General features: G+C 36.8%; 4 protein-coding genes across 4 annotated transcripts; 2 read left to right on the top strand and 2 right to left on the bottom strand.

The window, feature by feature from the left end:
* The first annotated feature begins 6 nt into the window (after positions 1 to 6).
* Positions 7 to 1,710, top strand: LOC108556073 (fumarate hydratase, mitochondrial). Its single transcript, XM_017911997.1, has 6 exons — positions 7 to 14; positions 108 to 308; positions 371 to 653; positions 727 to 989; positions 1,078 to 1,467; positions 1,546 to 1,710. The coding sequence occupies exons 1-6, from the start codon at positions 9 to 11 to the stop codon at positions 1,672 to 1,674; spliced, it is 1,272 nt and encodes a 423-aa protein (XP_017767486.1). The 5' UTR covers positions 7 to 8; the 3' UTR covers positions 1,675 to 1,710.
* Positions 1,711 to 2,067: 357 nt separating this feature from the next.
* On the top strand, positions 2,068 to 3,677 carry arg (arginase). Its single transcript, XM_017911999.1, has 7 exons — positions 2,068 to 2,166; positions 2,232 to 2,304; positions 2,390 to 2,592; positions 2,684 to 2,847; positions 2,917 to 3,032; positions 3,115 to 3,237; positions 3,304 to 3,677. The coding sequence occupies exons 1-7, from the start codon at positions 2,068 to 2,070 to the stop codon at positions 3,537 to 3,539; spliced, it is 1,014 nt and encodes a 337-aa protein (XP_017767488.1). The 3' UTR covers positions 3,540 to 3,677.
* Positions 3,678 to 3,732: 55 nt separating this feature from the next.
* On the bottom strand, positions 3,733 to 4,348 carry LOC108555942 (uncharacterized). Its single transcript, XM_017911833.1, has 2 exons — positions 4,235 to 4,348; positions 3,733 to 4,098 (listed from the first exon to the last, which is right to left on the bottom strand). The coding sequence occupies exons 1-2, from the start codon at positions 4,241 to 4,243 to the stop codon at positions 3,733 to 3,735; spliced, it is 375 nt and encodes a 124-aa protein (XP_017767322.1). The 5' UTR covers positions 4,244 to 4,348.
* Positions 4,349 to 5,361: 1,013 nt separating this feature from the next.
* Positions 5,362 to 13,906, bottom strand: Unc-76 (fasciculation and elongation protein Unc-76). The gene is made up of 9 exons (XM_017911998.1): positions 13,578 to 13,906; positions 12,146 to 12,398; positions 6,627 to 6,749; positions 6,299 to 6,455; positions 6,105 to 6,213; positions 5,760 to 6,022; positions 5,606 to 5,681; positions 5,476 to 5,541; positions 5,362 to 5,404 (listed from the first exon to the last, which is right to left on the bottom strand). The coding sequence occupies exons 1-9, from the start codon at positions 13,681 to 13,683 to the stop codon at positions 5,388 to 5,390; spliced, it is 1,170 nt and encodes a 389-aa protein (XP_017767487.1). The 5' UTR covers positions 13,684 to 13,906; the 3' UTR covers positions 5,362 to 5,387.
* Between the last annotated feature and the right edge of the window lie 4,082 nt (positions 13,907 to 17,988).

Here is a 17,988-nt window from a genome sequence, read left to right as displayed (position 1 = left end):
TTGAACGAATGCCAGTAAGCAAGCTTTATTCTTCTTTTTCAATTAATAAAATTTAGAATATATATATATATATTTATATTTAACTTATATTTTGTACCTTTGTCTAGTATGGTGTTATTGTTGCAATGGGAATATTAAAAAAAGCTGCAGCTCTGGTAAATAAAGAATATGGATTAGATCCGAAAATAGCAGATGCTATTAGCAAAGCTGCAGATGACGTTATATGTGGGGACCTTTATAATGATCATTTTCCATTGGTAATTTGGCAAACAGGTTCTGGTACACAGACCAATATGAACACCAATGAGGTATGTACAAAGATATTATTAAAAGACATGGAACTTCAAATTAGTTTGTTAATTTTATTTAGGTAATTTCAAATCGTGCAATTGAAATACTTGGTGGTCAGCTGGGGTCAAAAAATCCAGTGCATCCAAATGATCATGTAAACAAAGCTCAAAGTAGTAATGATACATTTCCAACTGCTATGCACATAGCAGTTGCTTTGGAAATTAACAGAGTACTGATTCCTGGTTTGACACAATTATATAAGGCATTAGATGAAAAATCTAAAGCATGGAAAGATATTATAAAAATTGGTAGAACTCATACTCAGGATGCTGTTCCCCTGACATTAGGACAAGAGTTTTCAGGTTAATATTGACATGTTATTCACATTTATATTAGGAATTATATTGCTTTTATTAACAAATAATTTTAATACAGGTTATGCAGCACAAGTTTGTAATGGCATTAAAAGGGTAGAAAATACTCTTCCAAGATTGTATGAATTGGCACTTGGTGGTACTGCAGTAGGTACAGGATTAAATACTGCAAAAGGTTTTGGAGAGAAAGCAGCTGCAAAAATTGCAGAAATTACTGGTTTACCATTTGTAACTGCTCCTAATAAATTTGAAGTTTTAGCTAGTAAAGATACTATGGTTGAAGTGCATGGGGCATTTAATACAGTAGCAGTTTCACTTATGAAGGTATATTTAAATAACATCCTATTTCAAAAACATAACATTTTTAATCAAATGTAAATATTATTTTATATTATATAAAATTTCTATTTAGATAGCTAATGATATTCGATTTTTGGGAAGTGGACCTCGTTGTGGTTTGGGAGAATTATCTCTTCCAGAAAATGAACCTGGAAGTTCTATTATGCCTGGTAAAGTTAATCCAACACAGTGTGAAGCATTGACTATGGTTTGTTGTCAAGTAATGGGTAATCATGTTGCTGTAACCGTTGGTGGAAGCAATGGTCATTTCGAACTCAATGTATTTAAGCCTATGATAGTTGCAAACACTTTAAGATCTGCGAGACTATTAGGTGATGCCGCCGCATCATTTACAAAGAACTGCGTTGTTGGTATTAAGCCTAATGTAGACCGCATTAAGAAACTTTTAAATGAAAGCTTAATGCTTGTTACTGCTTTAAATCCACATATTGGTTATGATAAGGTACCAACATTGCTTAATTTAATAAAACTGATTTGTTATAAGTTTCAAATATAATATGAAAAATATATTTTACTATAGGCTGCTAAAATTGCAAAGCAAGCTCATGCAGAGAACCTCACATTAAGAGAATCAGCACTGAAGAATGGTTTAACTGAAGAACAATTTGATAAGTGGGTAAAACCAGAAGATATGCTTGGTCCTAAATAAATTTGATTCTGCACAATGAAGCTAAAAAATGAAATTTTTTACTGATAATTGTTGGATAAATTTCTTTAGTATACATGTTTGTATCATTTGTGATATAATTATTATTGTTATTGTATATTTAAAATACTTTTATCATTCGTTAATTGTATGTAATAATAATTTATATGATAAATCATTCATACAAAATATGGCAGATAATAAATGTGAGATACTTAAACAAGTACTAATCTTTAATTCAATAAAAAAAAAGTTTTATGTTTTATATTTCTTTTAGTGTATGTTACAATGTATGTTGTAAATCTTCTGTTATCTGTATTACAACAGTCTGAGGGCATAGGTCAATAAACAGCTACTTTGGCGTGTTAAATTCTAAACTAAAACGATAGATATAAAATGAACATCTTAAGGAAAATGCAAAATATTATTACCGGAATTGGAAATCGCAATTATGGCAAAGTTGGAATAATTGGGGTACCATTTGAAAAAGGACAGGTATTACTGTATGTAGTAATAAAATAATGTAATATATTATAATAATAGAGTATTTATAAATATAGCATAAAGAAGGTGTAGCACATGGTCCAAAGGTAATTAGAGCAGCTGGATTAGTACAAGAATTAGAATTGTTAGGTAATTATTATCTATCTTATTGATTTCAAACAGTTTAACAATTACAAATTTAATTCTGACTATACATATTTTTACATTAAACAAGGGTTAAATGTAAGAGATTATGGCAATATTTTATACAAAGCAAAAAATGTAGATGTAAATAATATGTCACACTTGGGTGATATTGCTGGTTGTACAAGTTGCTTATCTGAACAAGTTCAACAGGTTTTGAAAGAAGATCGGAGAGTACTAACTATTGGTGGTGATCACAGTTTAGGGATTGGAACTATAGATGGTCATGTTAAGGTACAATATGAAAAAAACTGTATTTGATATTAGTTATTTTTAAAAGTATACTTTTTTTGTATACTGTTTATTCTATACTATATTTTTGAAGGAAAAAGGAAATGTAGCTGTTATATGGGTTGATGCTCATGCAGATCTAAATACAAATAAAACTAGTGAAAGTGGCAATGTTCATGGAATGCCCGTAGCATTATTAACTTCTGAATTGGCTGATTACTGGCCACATCTTCCAGGAATGGATTGGCAACAACCAATGTAATTTATATATCATAAAAATATTTTCAAGACATTATGATATTCTAAGTATGTGATAATTATTTACAGGTTATCTATTAGAAATGTAGCTTATATTGGATTAAGATCTGTTGATCGCTATGAGAGATTAGTTATTGAAAAATTTGGTATCACTGCTTTTGGTATGGAAGATGTTGAAAGATATGGTAATATTTTATATTTTAAACAATGAAAAGATTTATGAATTTATTATAAGTCTTATAAGAATCAATTAATATTTCTGCTCAGGTATTCATGATGTTGTTTACATGGCATTGAATAAAATAGATCCTAATGAATCAAAATCATTGCATGTTAGTTTTGATATTGATTCATTAGACCCATTAGAAGCACCATGTACAGGAACTCCTGGTAAATTATCTGTTTCTATTTAAATAATTTTTAGCCCAATTCTTAGATATTTTTTATTCATTTTAGTACGTGGTGGATTATCACTGAGGGAAGCTGTTCATTTAATGGAAGTATTATATAGAACTAATAGACTTAATGCAGTAGATCTTGTAGAAGTGAATCCTTATATTGGTAATCAACGTGATATTCAATTAACCGTTGAAGCTGCTATACATATTATTCAAGCTGGATTTGGTTATACTAGAAGGGGTCTTAAAGTTCCGGAAGGTGTTACAGATATGCCATTACAGACATTTAGATAAACTATTTTTATCCATAATATCATATAATTAGAGCAACCTTACATATTACTCATTTAATATGAACAAGTTATATGATCAAATTACTCAGTTCTCTTTTGCAGCTTATATAATAATAAGCTTTTGTAAACTTTTAAACAATACCACAAAAATATAACAGAAAAACAGAAAAGAAGAATATACTTCATTACTATATTTAATAAATATTATGAATCACAACAGTCTCATGAGGAATATTATTAAATTGAATTTCTGCTTTCTTTATTTCATTTGTCTTATCTGGTTGAACTTGATATTCAAAATTTAATATTCCTTTACTTTTAGATCCTTTCACATTGACACTAAACCGTTTGATATTATTTTCGTTTTCCTTGATCGTTATTTTTCCTTCCTGTATTGGTTTCCCTAAACGGTTTAGAGTTTCCTCCTTATTGTAAAATATATCCAGTGCCTTTTTGTAAGTAATTGATCTTCGAAGTCTATTTTGTACAGAATAATGTATAACATATCCAGTACTCACAGTCCCAATAGTAAAAAGAGCAACCAAGTTTGCCCAAGGCACCTTAAAGAATTGTTCTTTAATGTTCATTGTATAAAAATTTTAGGTTAGATATCATTAAAACGAAAACAAATAAATTTAAGTACTGACTATTAAGAAAATCACTTATCTTAGATTATAACACATATTAAACACATACCTTGCTCATCGTAATTACACTTTAAACAATTCAGTGAAAAATATAACTTTAATAAATATAAAGATCGTATCGTTTTCACAAAGTAACTCAAGCAGACTCTTTGTATCTATATTTAGTTTTATTATGAATAAATAAATATTCTTATAATGAAATTGTACAATAAATACTGTTAATAATAAATCATATTATATATTAATAAACTCTACACTTATTGTAGATTTTATAGATTTATGATAATAATAGATTAGAACAGAACTTTCGTTCGTTAGAATAGAACTATAATAGAACTTTCGTCACGTGATCGTATTGTATTTCCAAGTTCATTACTTCTTTGCTCATTCCAAGATCAATTAAAGTAAATTGATAGTAAAGGGTATAGTAAAAAAATCATAGATAATTCGTTAGATATAAAAATTACACGCTTTATTTGTAAGGTTTTTTATTTATTTCTTTATTTCAACAAACACAATATCTTTAATATGTGCAAAACAACCATGTTGCTGTACACATAGTATTTAATGGCATCTATTAAACAGATTTTAAGTGTACATTCGTAAGATGTTTTCAGCAACAAGATGTCTTTACTTTTGCGCGATACGTTACTAGATAATTCTAGGTACATGGACATTACAACAATATACACTAAAATTCATAAGTTTATACGTTGTAATCTACAATTAATAGGTATATTTTTCTACATAAATATAAGTATTTTCGGTAATATAGTAAAATTTGCTCACATATTTCGATAAGATCTTTATGTACAAAAAATTACAAAAAAAAGAATTATCACGAAATCCACGATGACGTATACAAAAATGAAGATTTTTATAAATCGTACACGATTAAGAGGTATTTTATAGAGCGTATATATAGATTATTAGAAAGGTATCTTATGTAAAATAATATACAGGTGGCAATATATAAAGTAAGACTAGATGTAAGTGTCACGGACTCTATCTATAAATCTACAATCGATACAGTAGTTCGAGACACAATTCAAAAGCGAAATCACCTGCCTTAACGCAAGAATATGCGGCACAACAACGGCTGAAAGCGTACTGGCAAGAAGAGAGCAAATTGTATTTGTTAATGATTAATATCTTTCTTCCTGATTTTTATTGATCTTTTCAGACAATTTATGGTATGCTCACTAAGTAGGGCACAATACTGAAAAAATAATAATTTTTTTACACATTTAAACTTATACATTCATTCACATAAGCTCAAGATCTAATTACCTTTCAGTATATAGTCTGTTAACAAAGTAGGTACAGTTGGGCTATCTTCGCTAATTGCTTTTAATACTGTAAATTAAAATATCAGAATTAAATGTTTAATTCAAGCATATAATTATCCAGTGATACTCACTTTTTATGAGAACTTGTAACGCCTGATTGTCTGGTGGACCACTGTCCGTATGGTATGGAATTACAGTAGTTAAATACTATAAGCACCAATATCAAAATTAAATATTTCAAACTCATATTTATAAAATCATTATCTCGAAATAATCGCGAATCACCTTAGATTCTTGAAGCGATCTATGTTGCGGTAGAGGACTAGTACCATTTTGCATTTGATTTCTCTTTTTCGTGACATGATGCTGTCTTCGTCGATTTTGTACTGCTAGTAATAATGAAATAAATTGATTTTTTAATTCTTTTTCATACTCAAGCTCATCGCGTAATGCAAGTTCCGCAATGAGAGTTTCGCTCAAAGCTCCCACCAAGGATTCCATTTCTCCGAGTAATTCAGTCAGTTGGCTGGAGGTAAATTGTTTTAGTTCTAGAATAAACGATTGTGATTTAAAATTATGAGGTTTATTCTAATGCACTTTAATGTTTTGAAGCTGTTCATGAAAATATACTTTTCTCGTGTAGTGGAGAGCACAGAACTTCTCTGCTTCTCTCCAACGCTTCGTCGCTATCTAATAAAGACCCATCAGAATCCGGAGATCTTTCCATCGACGGACTTTCCTGTACAAAATAAATTATTTCTTGTTTTTTTCTCTCTTCACATAAAACAGTACAAATAATTTTGTTTGAGAAGATTGATGTTTACCTGCATTATATCGTCTATTTCACGGAGCACTTCTTCGGCAGTCTTCAGCGGTTCCTCTGGACTATGAGTATCGGTGCTACTGGACAAGATCAAAGCATGCATGTCCAAATCAGTTGCAACAGCCTCATCTTCGCTACTTAAATCTTCTAGTTCAGGTCTACAGCAAACAAAACGAAAGCGTCCAATTTGCAAACTTCAGTCGCGCTTTTACGTTCTTCAAAGCAATATTAAATTGTCTCTCATCGTTTCGAAGTATTTTTGGCAAAAGGAAAGCAGCAAAACAAGGATGTAGAAACTGCTTAGAACTATAGTACAAGCTAGAGCTTACCTTTCCTGTGAGACCGGTGCCTCGTTCAAATTAAGTGCGGGCATATGCATTTTTCTAGCATACGATTTGCTCCAGTCGATTGGTAATATGTTACCAAACGTGCCGGTAATCGTCCACCACATTCTAAAAGAAGAAGAAGAATTTGAAAATCTTTGGTTAAGGCGCGCGATAAGCGGACACAGAATAAGCGTTTCTCTACAAGACAAATTAAATTTCATCAAGCGTGTTACTAATTATGCAGACGCCACATTAGCTGACTCACATCCTTTTGCTGAATTGTCCTCTGTCGTTTCAAAACTATCGAATCGCGCAGGCAACTGCTATTTTTAATCCTCAACTCTTAACAATTTCTCAGAATCAACAGTGAGATTTAATCCTACGTGATATCATATGAACACGCTTGCTAGGGAATCAGTACTAGTTACAATTTGGAGCAAGGATATCCGAGAAAATAGTTATATTTCTAGTCGTCATCTGTTCTATCTTTAAACCGAGCAAGCAACAGTAACATATCGCGAACGAATTGTTCCATCGTATATACCCTGACAAATGGAGAACAATCGTGTGAACGTCGAACTTCAGTCTAAATTTCGTAGCAGTCTGCAAACATCCTCCATGATTCCCAGGGGCGTGATATCGTGGTAAATACCCACTGGTAAGAGACACGATAAGATTCTATGACGCAGATAAACGTTCGGATGAAGTCTCCGTTTTCTGGGATACCGTGTGAATCATTGGGTTCTCGTAGGCGTTTCCCGGGCCGTGTACACCCGTGCACACGGCGTGCATGTGTATGGACGGCCCGTTCGGTTTCGTGCAAACGAAGCCTAACTTATTTCGATAACAATGCACCCATTCTAAGGAAATGAATTTCCGTGTGGAATCGGTACGCGCGAACGAGATCCTATCGATAGCTATTTCTCACACCTCTGATTTGTAAACAATTTCGATTCGATGACACGTTACACGAGTCCTGCAAAGTTTTGTTTGTATGTCTTCATTTCCTTTCCTTTTCCCTTGCGTTTATGTCCAATTAAATTTGTTCCCGTTACGATTGCCGGATAATCGGCTAAACCGAACTCGAACGAATTGATTAGGTTCAATTAAGGTTGTAACAGGAGCTTCACGGTTCACTGGTAACCTTCGAAATTTTTTCTTATGATTAATCTTATCGATCAAACTGATTCTCTTCATTTCGATCTTATTATTATTTTCATTTGGTCGTTCGTGGTATAGCATGCTCGAACGGTTCTTGGAAATAAAAGGAGCATATGGGCACATATGTACGACGGGTCGGTCGATGGTGTTGGATTAACAAATGGAGGTCAATTCGACCCACTCGAGTTTCTCATTAATGTTAAGTGTATTAAAGCAGTGACTTCATCCTGCGCGCATGTTGGTCGCATCATTCGAAACAAACGCCTAAACAATCAGGGCCAGATCCGTTGGCGAAAGAATCGTCGAAACAGGGCAACAATTCCGTCCGGTTTTGTATTTATTCGAGATTTTAATCTATTCGGAACAACCTATAGGATAATTGCATGATAATTGTCAAAGGTAAAAAACTAATTAAAATTTAATAACGTACAAGAGAAAAATAACATTTCCTCGTGGCCACCGCTCGTGAGATGCCCCCTACATCTTTCCCCATTAACTGGAACGAGAAAAACGCGGTGAAATTGAATTCCCGGGAAGGCGAGTGTATCTCCCCCTGCTTATTAATTCATTCTTCGGTTCAATGATCCGTGACGGGGCTTGTACAGTACTCGTACGTTATCTGTTGCATAACACAAACAGCTTACGAGGAGAAACAGCAACTCTTCGACGATACATCACCCTGATAAATCGTTACATTCCAATCTATCTCATCTAACTCGAAACAAAGTCAATGAAACTGCACTGGGATCTACAAAGAACGATATGATATACTCTTTAATATATACCCTCCGATAAATATCATTCATCAAAAAATAGACAGTGCATTACCATGCAGAGAAACTGGACTATTTCTGCCAGATCTCTCTATTATATCGATGTGCCTCTTTTCCGTGCTCTTTCCGCCGACATAGATAAATAAATTGAGAAGCAAGGAAACGAGACACGAAAGAGAACGACGGTCGGGAAACATCGCACCGGTTGGTTAGTACAGCGCGTGCGCTGTTTTATTGACGTTCGTCCATCCGGAGGGTGGCTCGATACGAACGACGGAACAAAACACAGAGATCAAATTTTCATGGGAGAACCCCCTCTTGATTCGATCAATGCACGATTTCTCGCCACTGCGATCGCGTTACTCAACCGTTTTCCTCGGGACCTGAATTTCGGTATCCCGTTGCGTTGGTTACCCTCCTTCGTGTCACGTGTTAATCTCGCCATTTTTATACTCGTAATTGGAAACTCGTAGCAGCTTTTTGTGAAATAAATAAACAGGTACTAACAATTTGAATCGTACGTTCCAAACGAATTTCAAAGGATATTCGTTTAAGTATTCTTTTATATAACTGCACATTTTAATCAACGATTTCATAGCTTTTGAAGCAATGCCAACAAGAATAGCATGGAAGTGGTGGGGTTACTGGGAGTTTTACCAAAGAGTAGACGACCTATGGCCTGAAAAGGGGGCCATAGAGAAAGAAGGAAAGGAAGTTACCTGCTATTGGGCGAGAAAGTCTTTCAGGAGGTGAAAAGAAGGCTACCGTTTCTCGTTCAAAGACGAGCACCTATTGCAGCCACGACCTTGGCTTCGAAGAAGAGAGACGCGTTTTATTTCGTCGAACAACGCGATTTTTGAGAGAAGAACTTTAGTCTCGTGACAAATTGGATTATGAACAATGCGCCGGATACTCATGCACGGATGCGTTTATTCTTTCCGGTTTGATGCATGCATATGAAAGCGGCCACCAGTGCCGAATGAGACACGTGCGACTGCACGTGTCCGATCTCTGCGAAGCTCGGCCACTGACCTCTCAACTCTTTACGGCCGTTCAAACTTTTGATATTTCGACAGATTCAAAATTGTGCACGCAGTTTATTAGAATTGAGGAAAATTTATTTTAAATCGACTCTTATAAATCAGGTTAAAATATTGGATTTCAGTATTTAGTGTTCTTCGAACAACACGAAAATGAATGAGTACTACATACATTTGTGTCCCTTTAATATTTAGATCTTTGGACTTGGACGATTGCATGGTACAAGAGCTACGGAAATTTTCTTACGAAATTTTGAAATCTATGATGTTATATGGAACTTTACCCAGGGACTACGTTAATGAAAATATATCGAGGTAACCCGGAAGTATCGAATTTATTTTCTCCAGGACCGCGCCCATGGATTTCAACCGCAGCTAAATAAAAGGAGGAAGTTTCAGGTAGGCGCCTGCCCAAGCAGCAGGTACACAACTCCGAAAGAACTATAGCGTGTGGGTCCGTTTGACCTCCCTTAGCGGGTGAGAGTTAATTCTTCGTTCCTGATGCAATCTCAAAGAGGTTTTCCCTTTGACATAATAGCTTTGGTCCCTAGGTCCACGAGGTGCTTTCACGGGTTTATTTTTTTTTTTTTTTTTCCTCTTTTGATCGGCTCGATGAAAAGCAACAGGATGTCTAGACAGATTTCGAGAAAGGCGTGACTTCAAAGAAATTTATGCACAACCAGTGGAGTTGAAACGAGTTTAAGAGCCCCGCCGTGTTACTCTACACCGAAGAAGATACAATTTTGCGCTTCGTTGAGCTTCACCTGCACCGACTCGTTACGTGGCGGAATATATTCGGTCGGTCACCTGCACTGTGGTTAATACCGTGAATTTTTTATGGGGTTTATTCCCGGGAATTTCTAAAACCTTATACGCCTCTTGCAACAGACATTTCAATTGTTTTCGATTAACTCTTACGGTGTCTGAAATTTTCTAGAGTTTCCCTGCGTACGAGTATTTTCGTAAGGATTATATCTTTACTTAACCATGAACTTTCACCAAGATGTAATACTGGATAAATAGTTACGTAATCTAGTATATGATCGATGAAAATGACTCGTAAATACGAAGCAGAAAATGTAAAAGAAACGATGAAGATACGCCTTTTGTTGCGTGGAATTTAGAAATCGAGAAGGAACCGATCGATCAACCATCAATGTGCCCACGGCGCGCGACGATAGTCTAATTAGAAGGTAAGTTACTTTCTTGTTACGCGGCTTGTCCACTCCGCGGAGAGAAAGCTGCAGAACGCGCCGCAAACGTCATGTAGAGAGTACTCATGGCGGCACACTTTTCTGTTGGAAAATCGATACCATGATCTTAGGGATCAGGCTTGTAACGAAAACCCGCGTCTCGTTAAAAAATGCTATTCCAAAGTTCTGAATTATCGTCGAAAAATCATATAATTACCTTGTCCTTTCCTTCTTTCTAACAGGAAAAAAGAAGGAAAAATCATTTGAAGAGAAAGGCCCAAAATCATCAAGCCGTTAACAGAAAGAAGAGGATTAATATCAGTTGAACCGTATCAATCTGGTGGCAATCAGCAAGTAGCTGTAACGCTTCTTAATGAAACCATACGAGTATCGTTCAAGCGATATCGGTTTAGTCAGAGCCATCGAGCGAAACTGTTTGCGCGTCTTAACGAGAGTCGAAGAAAGCGTTAACACGAGCTTACTTAAACTGGATATGAAATATTACCCACAGAACAACCAATAGAACCATAATAGTATAACATTTGCACCTTGTTTATACGACCCATAAACTCATGCAAAAAGTTCCATTAAACAACGTAGTCCGGCATCTTGAATTATGTTATTGGAAGACCGACCGATGGGACCGATAATTATTATTCACACGGGAATAATATCGTAACGGTGATGACCATAAACGATTACTTCCGTTCAGCAAGCACCAGCGTGACTATCATTACTTTATAACGAGGATCGAAGAGTTGCACGATGTAATAGATATCTCAAGGTAAACGCGACAATTTGAATGCGATAACTCCGGCAATCTTCGGGGGTATTCATTTACTCGACGATCCGCCACGCAGCGGCAGCAGCTTTACTTTTTTAATCGTCGAACGTGGCCGTATAAACCGGTATAACTGTACCGGAGATATCGCGTGACCCAAGGGTAATAGAAACTTCTCAATCGCGCACGTACTAACGTAATTTTCACTTGTGCACTTTTTTTTTTATCGTTGTTCTATAAAAAGGAGGTCGTTCGATGACGCTGAATAAAAGAAGAGGAAAGAAATAAAGAAACCGCTGGAACTTTCATTTGCAACCATTATCTTATACTAATTGATCGATCAACAAAGTCTCAGTTTTTGTGTCAACGTTTGCCAAGTGGTTATCGTTTAAACGCTCTAATGAACTTTGGTGTAACGATGTATATTTAAGAAACGAGACCAATACAACGGATTCTTGTAACCTTTCTCTCGTTACGTTTCTCTTCTACCGCACGAGCTTATCTTGGTAATATATTGGATAAACCCTAATCTACATAATCACCAAAAAAACCCACCGATGCTCCAGAAACTTACTGGCACTCGTTCATAATTTCTTCCTGCGTCCGTACTTGCACAGGTGCTAGAGACTCGACGTTCGTGCCGTAATCGCGGAAGCAGGATGTTATCTTCTCGTCGAAGGTGTTAACGAGGTCCTCGAGACTTCCACTGAAGGGGCTGAATGTCCCCTCTTGGAGAATATCAGTACCATTTTCGTGCGTGGTGGCTGGCTCGTTTGCGTTACAATTTTCTCCGTAATTCGTGTTTAAACTCGTGTCCAGCAATTGTTCTAAATATGATAAAGAGAAATCATGATCAGTATTTATACATTCTTTCACTGTTTCTTTTTTTTTTTTTGCTCTACTTTTAGCATTCGATGACGCATCAGTTTATCAGTCACCGTTCCTAATAGAATCGAGAGAAAAGTAAACACAATGGTTCGATCGTATGGGACGTAATAAACCGAGTGGCCAATAATAGCTCATCGTTTGTGTACCGAGTTTCATCGTAAGAAACTCATTACGAAAGTACTTGGAAACAGAATAATACGTGTACCTGTTTGACATAGAAGACAAGGTATACTAATTTACTTTTACCACGAATGCGTTATCAGTTACATAAACGCGATGGATCGTAGTATCTTGTAGATGTCAGTGACGCATGGCGGATCGAATGTTTTTAGGATTAAATATCAGTCATTTTTTCGTGCCACCAGAGGGCATATATACGCGTTTTGCGTTTCTCCACGCACGAGCCCGCCGGCGTTTCGAGGCCAGATTTCCAACGATGTGTGTTCTACGATGTCGTGAAAAGTGATACGAGAGTTAAAGCGTACATGAAGGATATTAGACACCAATTGTACGCATGACGTAGTCTTTTGTCGCGCGTTCGTCGCCCGAAGGTCGCTTCTTCACCGCTGCATATACTAAGCCACCCTCGTCATTTAATTTGCACGTCCGCAAAATGAGCGTGACCACGCGTGCACGCACGTTTTATACGTTTACACAGCCAAACGAAACCTGTTCCCACTATCGAGAAACTCTTTCGGTTTCGAAATTTCCGCTTATAGTGCCGGCGACGTACTGGAACGCCTTTTTTAGTCAAAGTAAGGAACATCAAGAACATCAAGAAAATCACGCGACAGCCTGTCTTGGAATCGTTTTTGTTTCATAACTCAACGATATTCACCTACTTTCCCACTAGCTCGAGATCGATTGTGCCAAAAATAAGGGTGAATCGAGAATTATCGAAGGTGTATCGATTCTCGGTTTTACGAGAAATCCGCCAGGTCCGTAGCTGTGGTACTTGGAAAAATGCGTTCGTAACAAAGAGATATTTCCGATTCGAGAACATCGGAATAAACTCTGACCCAAAACGAGGTTAACGCAAATCTGTAGCGACAGAATGGGACGGCCGATAAATCGAGAACAAAGAAACGAAAGGAAAGCCAAATCATGCTGTTCCACACCTGTCAGTAAATTCATATTCTTCAAACTGGCTGTGTCTTCCTCCTCGAAACGTGCGAGGGGTGCCTCGAACTTCAACTCGGCGATCTTGCCCGCCATGTCCCTCATTATTGACCGTGTAGAGAAGAACTGGGAGCGAAGTCAATCACCGTGATGAAATTCGGCACCGTACACTTGCGGCAGCGCCCCCGAGGCGCACCGTTTCCTTTGTTGATTTTACGATTTTTTTTATAAAGGGGTAAGAATGAGAAAGACGACAGACATTAAAATCGATTACCCAACTACGCACTAACCACCGCCTGCGAGGCTTCGCGAACGACTGACGCAGAGGGGGCTCGTTCGAAAATAGTGGGGGAAGATGATTGCTAGTCGCCATGACGACCGCTGGCTGAGCGCGTCGATGCCACGAAGCAACAACAGTAACGTATTCGAAATATGAGGCACCCTTTGAGATTAATAAAAATATTTCTCTAAAGAATAATTTTTAATATACGAATTTGAGATACACATATAAATTTCTGATATCATAGATAAGATATAATATAATTCTGATATTCAATGCATTGTTATATAGTATGACTCAATGATTTAAGAGCTTCTTAATAATTTAGTGTCATTCCCAACGTTACCGATTCAGCACAGAATAAGATTGCGACACTATGTGGTTAGAATTACAACTACTACAAAGCTTAGTATAAAAATAAAATCACAGACGAGATATAGAATAGACTAAACATTATGTGTCATCCGCAACATTGCCGACAGAGTATTGAAAGTTAGTACAGTGTACGGTGGGAATTGCAAAGCATTCGAACAAAGCATTCCGCTTTTACAATGCAAATCAACTTTGATTTATAAAAAGTGATTCTATAATTTATTAGAAAACTTATTCTCTTCCATTAGCTATTTTTGATCCACTTACCCTCTCTTTTTAATTTCTTATTTTTCAGAATTAACATACTTCCTATGGTCGATAATAATATCTGTGTCATAAAAGTTTATGGAAGCATGAATATACTCATACTTAATAAAACTTGTTTAAATTGTTCGATTTATTGTTAACGACAAATCGGTATTATTAATAACAAAGCGGTATTGTTAATAATAAATTGCACAAAGCACGAATATATAAAAAATGTAAAAAAATTAACGATTTATTGACCATTATAATAGAAAAATAAATATCAGCAGAATCGGTAACGATCGGAAATTTTCGTCGATCCTCGGTCGATCGCCGGCTATATAAAGGCCGCGCGATCGACGATCGATTCATTCGTTGATTTGATTTCGTCGGACTAACATCTAAATTTTTATGTGGGTGGATTGGAGGCGGGGTTGGGGTGGTGGATGGTCATTGATTAGACTGTAGATCTAGCCGATAGCCACTGTCCACTCCACCCACTTCCACTCCCTTAAACAATTTTTTAATTTTTTAATTACTTAATTATTTAATTGCAAGGAATTAATTTTTTTTTAGAACTTATTTCATCGTTGGTTTATATTTATGTCCGATAGTTGCGTTCCCAACCACTCTCAGTCTCGTCATGCCTCAAGTTCTAGGGTCGTCTTCCGGCCAGTGTTTCTTCTGGTATCGATGCGAGGGTCTGTCGTCCCTGGTCGTAAGCGTCAGGGTATAGGTCTTGTACTTTGACGGGCATGACGTGTCTGCGGTCAGACCACTTGGCATGATTCTTTTTTGTTTCAACCCCATCGGACAGGGGCATGTAGTGTCCGTCCTGCTACTAGGCTCCGCTGGACCCTCGTATCGGTTCTGATAGTTTCGTTGGTTCGTCAATTACCTCGGTTTTCTTTGGAAGATGATGACAAGCTACCAAATTTAAGATATTAGCGATCCATTCATAATTATACAAATTCTGTTTATATTCCAGTAGGAACTGGAGTTGGTACTGAAGTCTCCATTGCTATTTCGAGAAATGGTTCTCCAAGTGGCCGTCATCCTAGGGTAGAGGACACTATATTCAGGCTCGCATTTTTAGGTCGGTAAAACAGTCAATGTTGGACCGCAAAATTCCACGTAATGTTAAATCTTTTCTATACTTTGCGGCATAATAAACGAATACTTTTATATACGATCGGTATTTCAGAACACGAAGTCTCATAAGGCGATAATCCATTTTGTACCTTCGCTGTGGCGACGTATAATTACATATTCTACCGTTCCATTGGCGTTGTAGTCTTTTCCAATACTGAATCGATAACGTCGCATGCGATACGAAGATGTCAAGCGAATCTACCGACAAAACCAGGTGACGAAATAAAAAAAGGACGTTACGTGTGTATTTTATTTTATATCTCATCTGTGATTAATTTTTCTCTGACAATTTATATCGCAACAAAGATGCGAATTTTCCATTTTATAATTGTTACATGTACTTCCGTGGTAAAATTTAATTGAAGAGCAGAAAAAATCGCACGAGAAAATTCATCTTGGAATAAAATTTTAGCGTGACTTTGATCGATATCAGCCACAGGATACAACCAGGTACTGTATTCGATTACGTATACACGATCGCGAGATTGACCAGAAGTTTCCTGACGTAATCCATTTTCCACTACTTGCTTGCTTTACATGATGTTCTTTCTTCCATCTGACAGAATCGTAGCGTAACTCTGCTGCAGGAAATTCATTGGAAAAGAACCGAGATAAATTCCATTTGCTCCAAAGCCACACCTTGGTAATTTTCGAGCAAAAAGTGTTTCGCTTTTCAACACGATATTCGCGATAATACTGCCTAGCCTACAGAATTAATATACAGAACAATTACACGTGGATAGAAGTCACTGTTGGAAGGTCCGTTTTTGGCATTTTCTGCGCTATTTGCCCTTTCGACGACCCGAATAAAGGCCAAAGGGAGAAACTTTGCGTTCGACAAAGCAATTTGGAAAAGGACAACCACAGATATGTCCCCGATTCAGGGTATGTTTAGTAATACCGTATTACGATATTGGGCCAGTGAAGAAGAAGTGGTATATTCGTGGATTGTGCAAGGAACGTGGAAAGGTCACTGTCACAGGGGATTGTAGTCAACCTTGATAATATCGTATAATTCATTGTTAGCAGGAGGTGATAGATGCCAATGAATGATTAACTGGTACGAGATTTAAACGATATCTAGCAAGAGATGATTATCGTAGCGTTTAAAAAATACCCAACGCAACGTGAACTGTTTAACGTAATATTCAGCCATAAATTAGGTAAAAAAATTTGTTTAAAAAACGAATACCAATGGTTGAATAAAATGCCGTTAAGACAAGGAAATTACTAAATGGAATTTTATAGCGTAAGATTTTTAGCTTTATTTGTCGCTCGTAGGTTGAAATTTATCCGGATAATCGATGGCACGATAGTTTTGAAAGTGTTGGTAACGAAATGACGGTGTTTGCAATTACAAAAAGGATGTTGGCATAATTCATGAGGCGTGGTTTCTGACAAGAAAAAAATACTGCTCGCTGCGTTGGCAGATTCGCGTATTGGCAGTGGCAAAGTAGCTTTGCTCCTCTGCAGATTGAAATAAATCAATGCAGCTTAACCGTGGAATGCAACAGAATCGCGATAGCAGGAAACTGGAACACGAAACGCGAATTAACGGAAAGCGCAGTATTTATGAAAGGAAAGACATTTTATCCATCTTATTTAGGGCAAGAGGCTCGAATAAAAATTCACGGCTAATCGTTACTTCGACACGAACAGATAACTATGGCCACGTAACGTTTGGGTCATTAATATTCCAGGTGCACGCGATTTTAACTCACTGGATTACATTAAAACACGATCGATCATTTGGTTCTTGCAATCAATCCACGTTTGTTTACTTTCAACGCCGTTGTGCCCGTCAACGTCGATATCGATTGATACCGTGCCGACGATAAGCGTAATTGATTTCATCGATATAGATCACACACCCTGCTGGGGTATTTAAATTGCTTTATAATCATAAGCATGGAAATGGTAATTACAAACGTCCATGGTAATTATACGTGGCGCGTGAATTTACCGCTGGTTAGCGGTTCGTTGCTTATGTATCAACCGACCAGTTATACGTACATTTTGCATTTTGCATAGGATATTGCAACTCACAAAGGCAATCCGGGCTGGTCGAGGTACAGACTGGATTCAGACTTTACACCATACCGATCAATCTCGTGGCAACGCATCACGGATTAATGAAAATTTCCTGCGGATTTATCCGGCCGGCAGACACCGGTTTAAATCCCGAATGCCATGGCACGGATGCCAAAGCAATGGATGGTTAAGTTGCTTAATTTCGTTATGTCTACATGGATGCTGGGGAGCATTTCTATGATCGGTCGACCCAGCGAGTTGAGGGCCCAATTACCTGATAGTTCCAGATCTTGCAACCTAATCAAATTCAATGGAAAAATAGAGCTGGG

The sequence above is a fragment of the Eufriesea mexicana genome, unplaced genomic scaffold (assembly GCF_001483705.2).
Source record: "Eufriesea mexicana isolate 0111107269 unplaced genomic scaffold, ASM148370v2 scaffold294, whole genome shotgun sequence".
Classification (NCBI taxonomy): domain Eukaryota; kingdom Metazoa; phylum Arthropoda; class Insecta; order Hymenoptera; family Apidae; genus Eufriesea; species Eufriesea mexicana.
The sequence above is the reverse complement of the archived record's forward strand: the minus strand, read 5'-3'. Positions and strand labels throughout refer to the sequence as shown.

Bases quoted from the DNA above. Each gene is read 5' to 3' on its own strand.
- LOC108556073 (XM_017911997.1), top strand. The intron at 654-726 runs GTTAATATTGAC...ATTTTAATACAG, and splicing joins ATTAGGACAAGAGTTTTCAG to GTTATGCAGCACAAGTTTGT. The intron at 1,468-1,545 runs GTACCAACATTG...ATTTTACTATAG, and splicing joins CACATATTGGTTATGATAAG to GCTGCTAAAATTGCAAAGCA.
- arg (XM_017911999.1), top strand. From the start codon at position 2,068: ATGAACATCTTAAGGAAAATGCAAAATATTATTACCGGAATTGGAAAT. The intron at 2,167-2,231 runs GTATTACTGTAT...TTATAAATATAG, and splicing joins TACCATTTGAAAAAGGACAG to CATAAAGAAGGTGTAGCACA. The intron at 2,593-2,683 runs GTACAATATGAA...ATATTTTTGAAG, and splicing joins CTATAGATGGTCATGTTAAG to GAAAAAGGAAATGTAGCTGT.
- Unc-76 (XM_017911998.1), bottom strand. From the start codon at position 13,683: ATGAGGGACATGGCGGGCAAGATCGCCGAGTTGAAGTTCGAGGCACCC. The intron at 6,214-6,298 runs GTAAACATCAAT...TATTTTGTACAG, and splicing joins AAATAGACGATATAATGCAG to GAAAGTCCGTCGATGGAAAG. The intron at 6,023-6,104 runs GTATATTTTCAT...CGTTTATTCTAG, and splicing joins CTCTCCACTACACGAGAAAA to AACTAAAACAATTTACCTCC.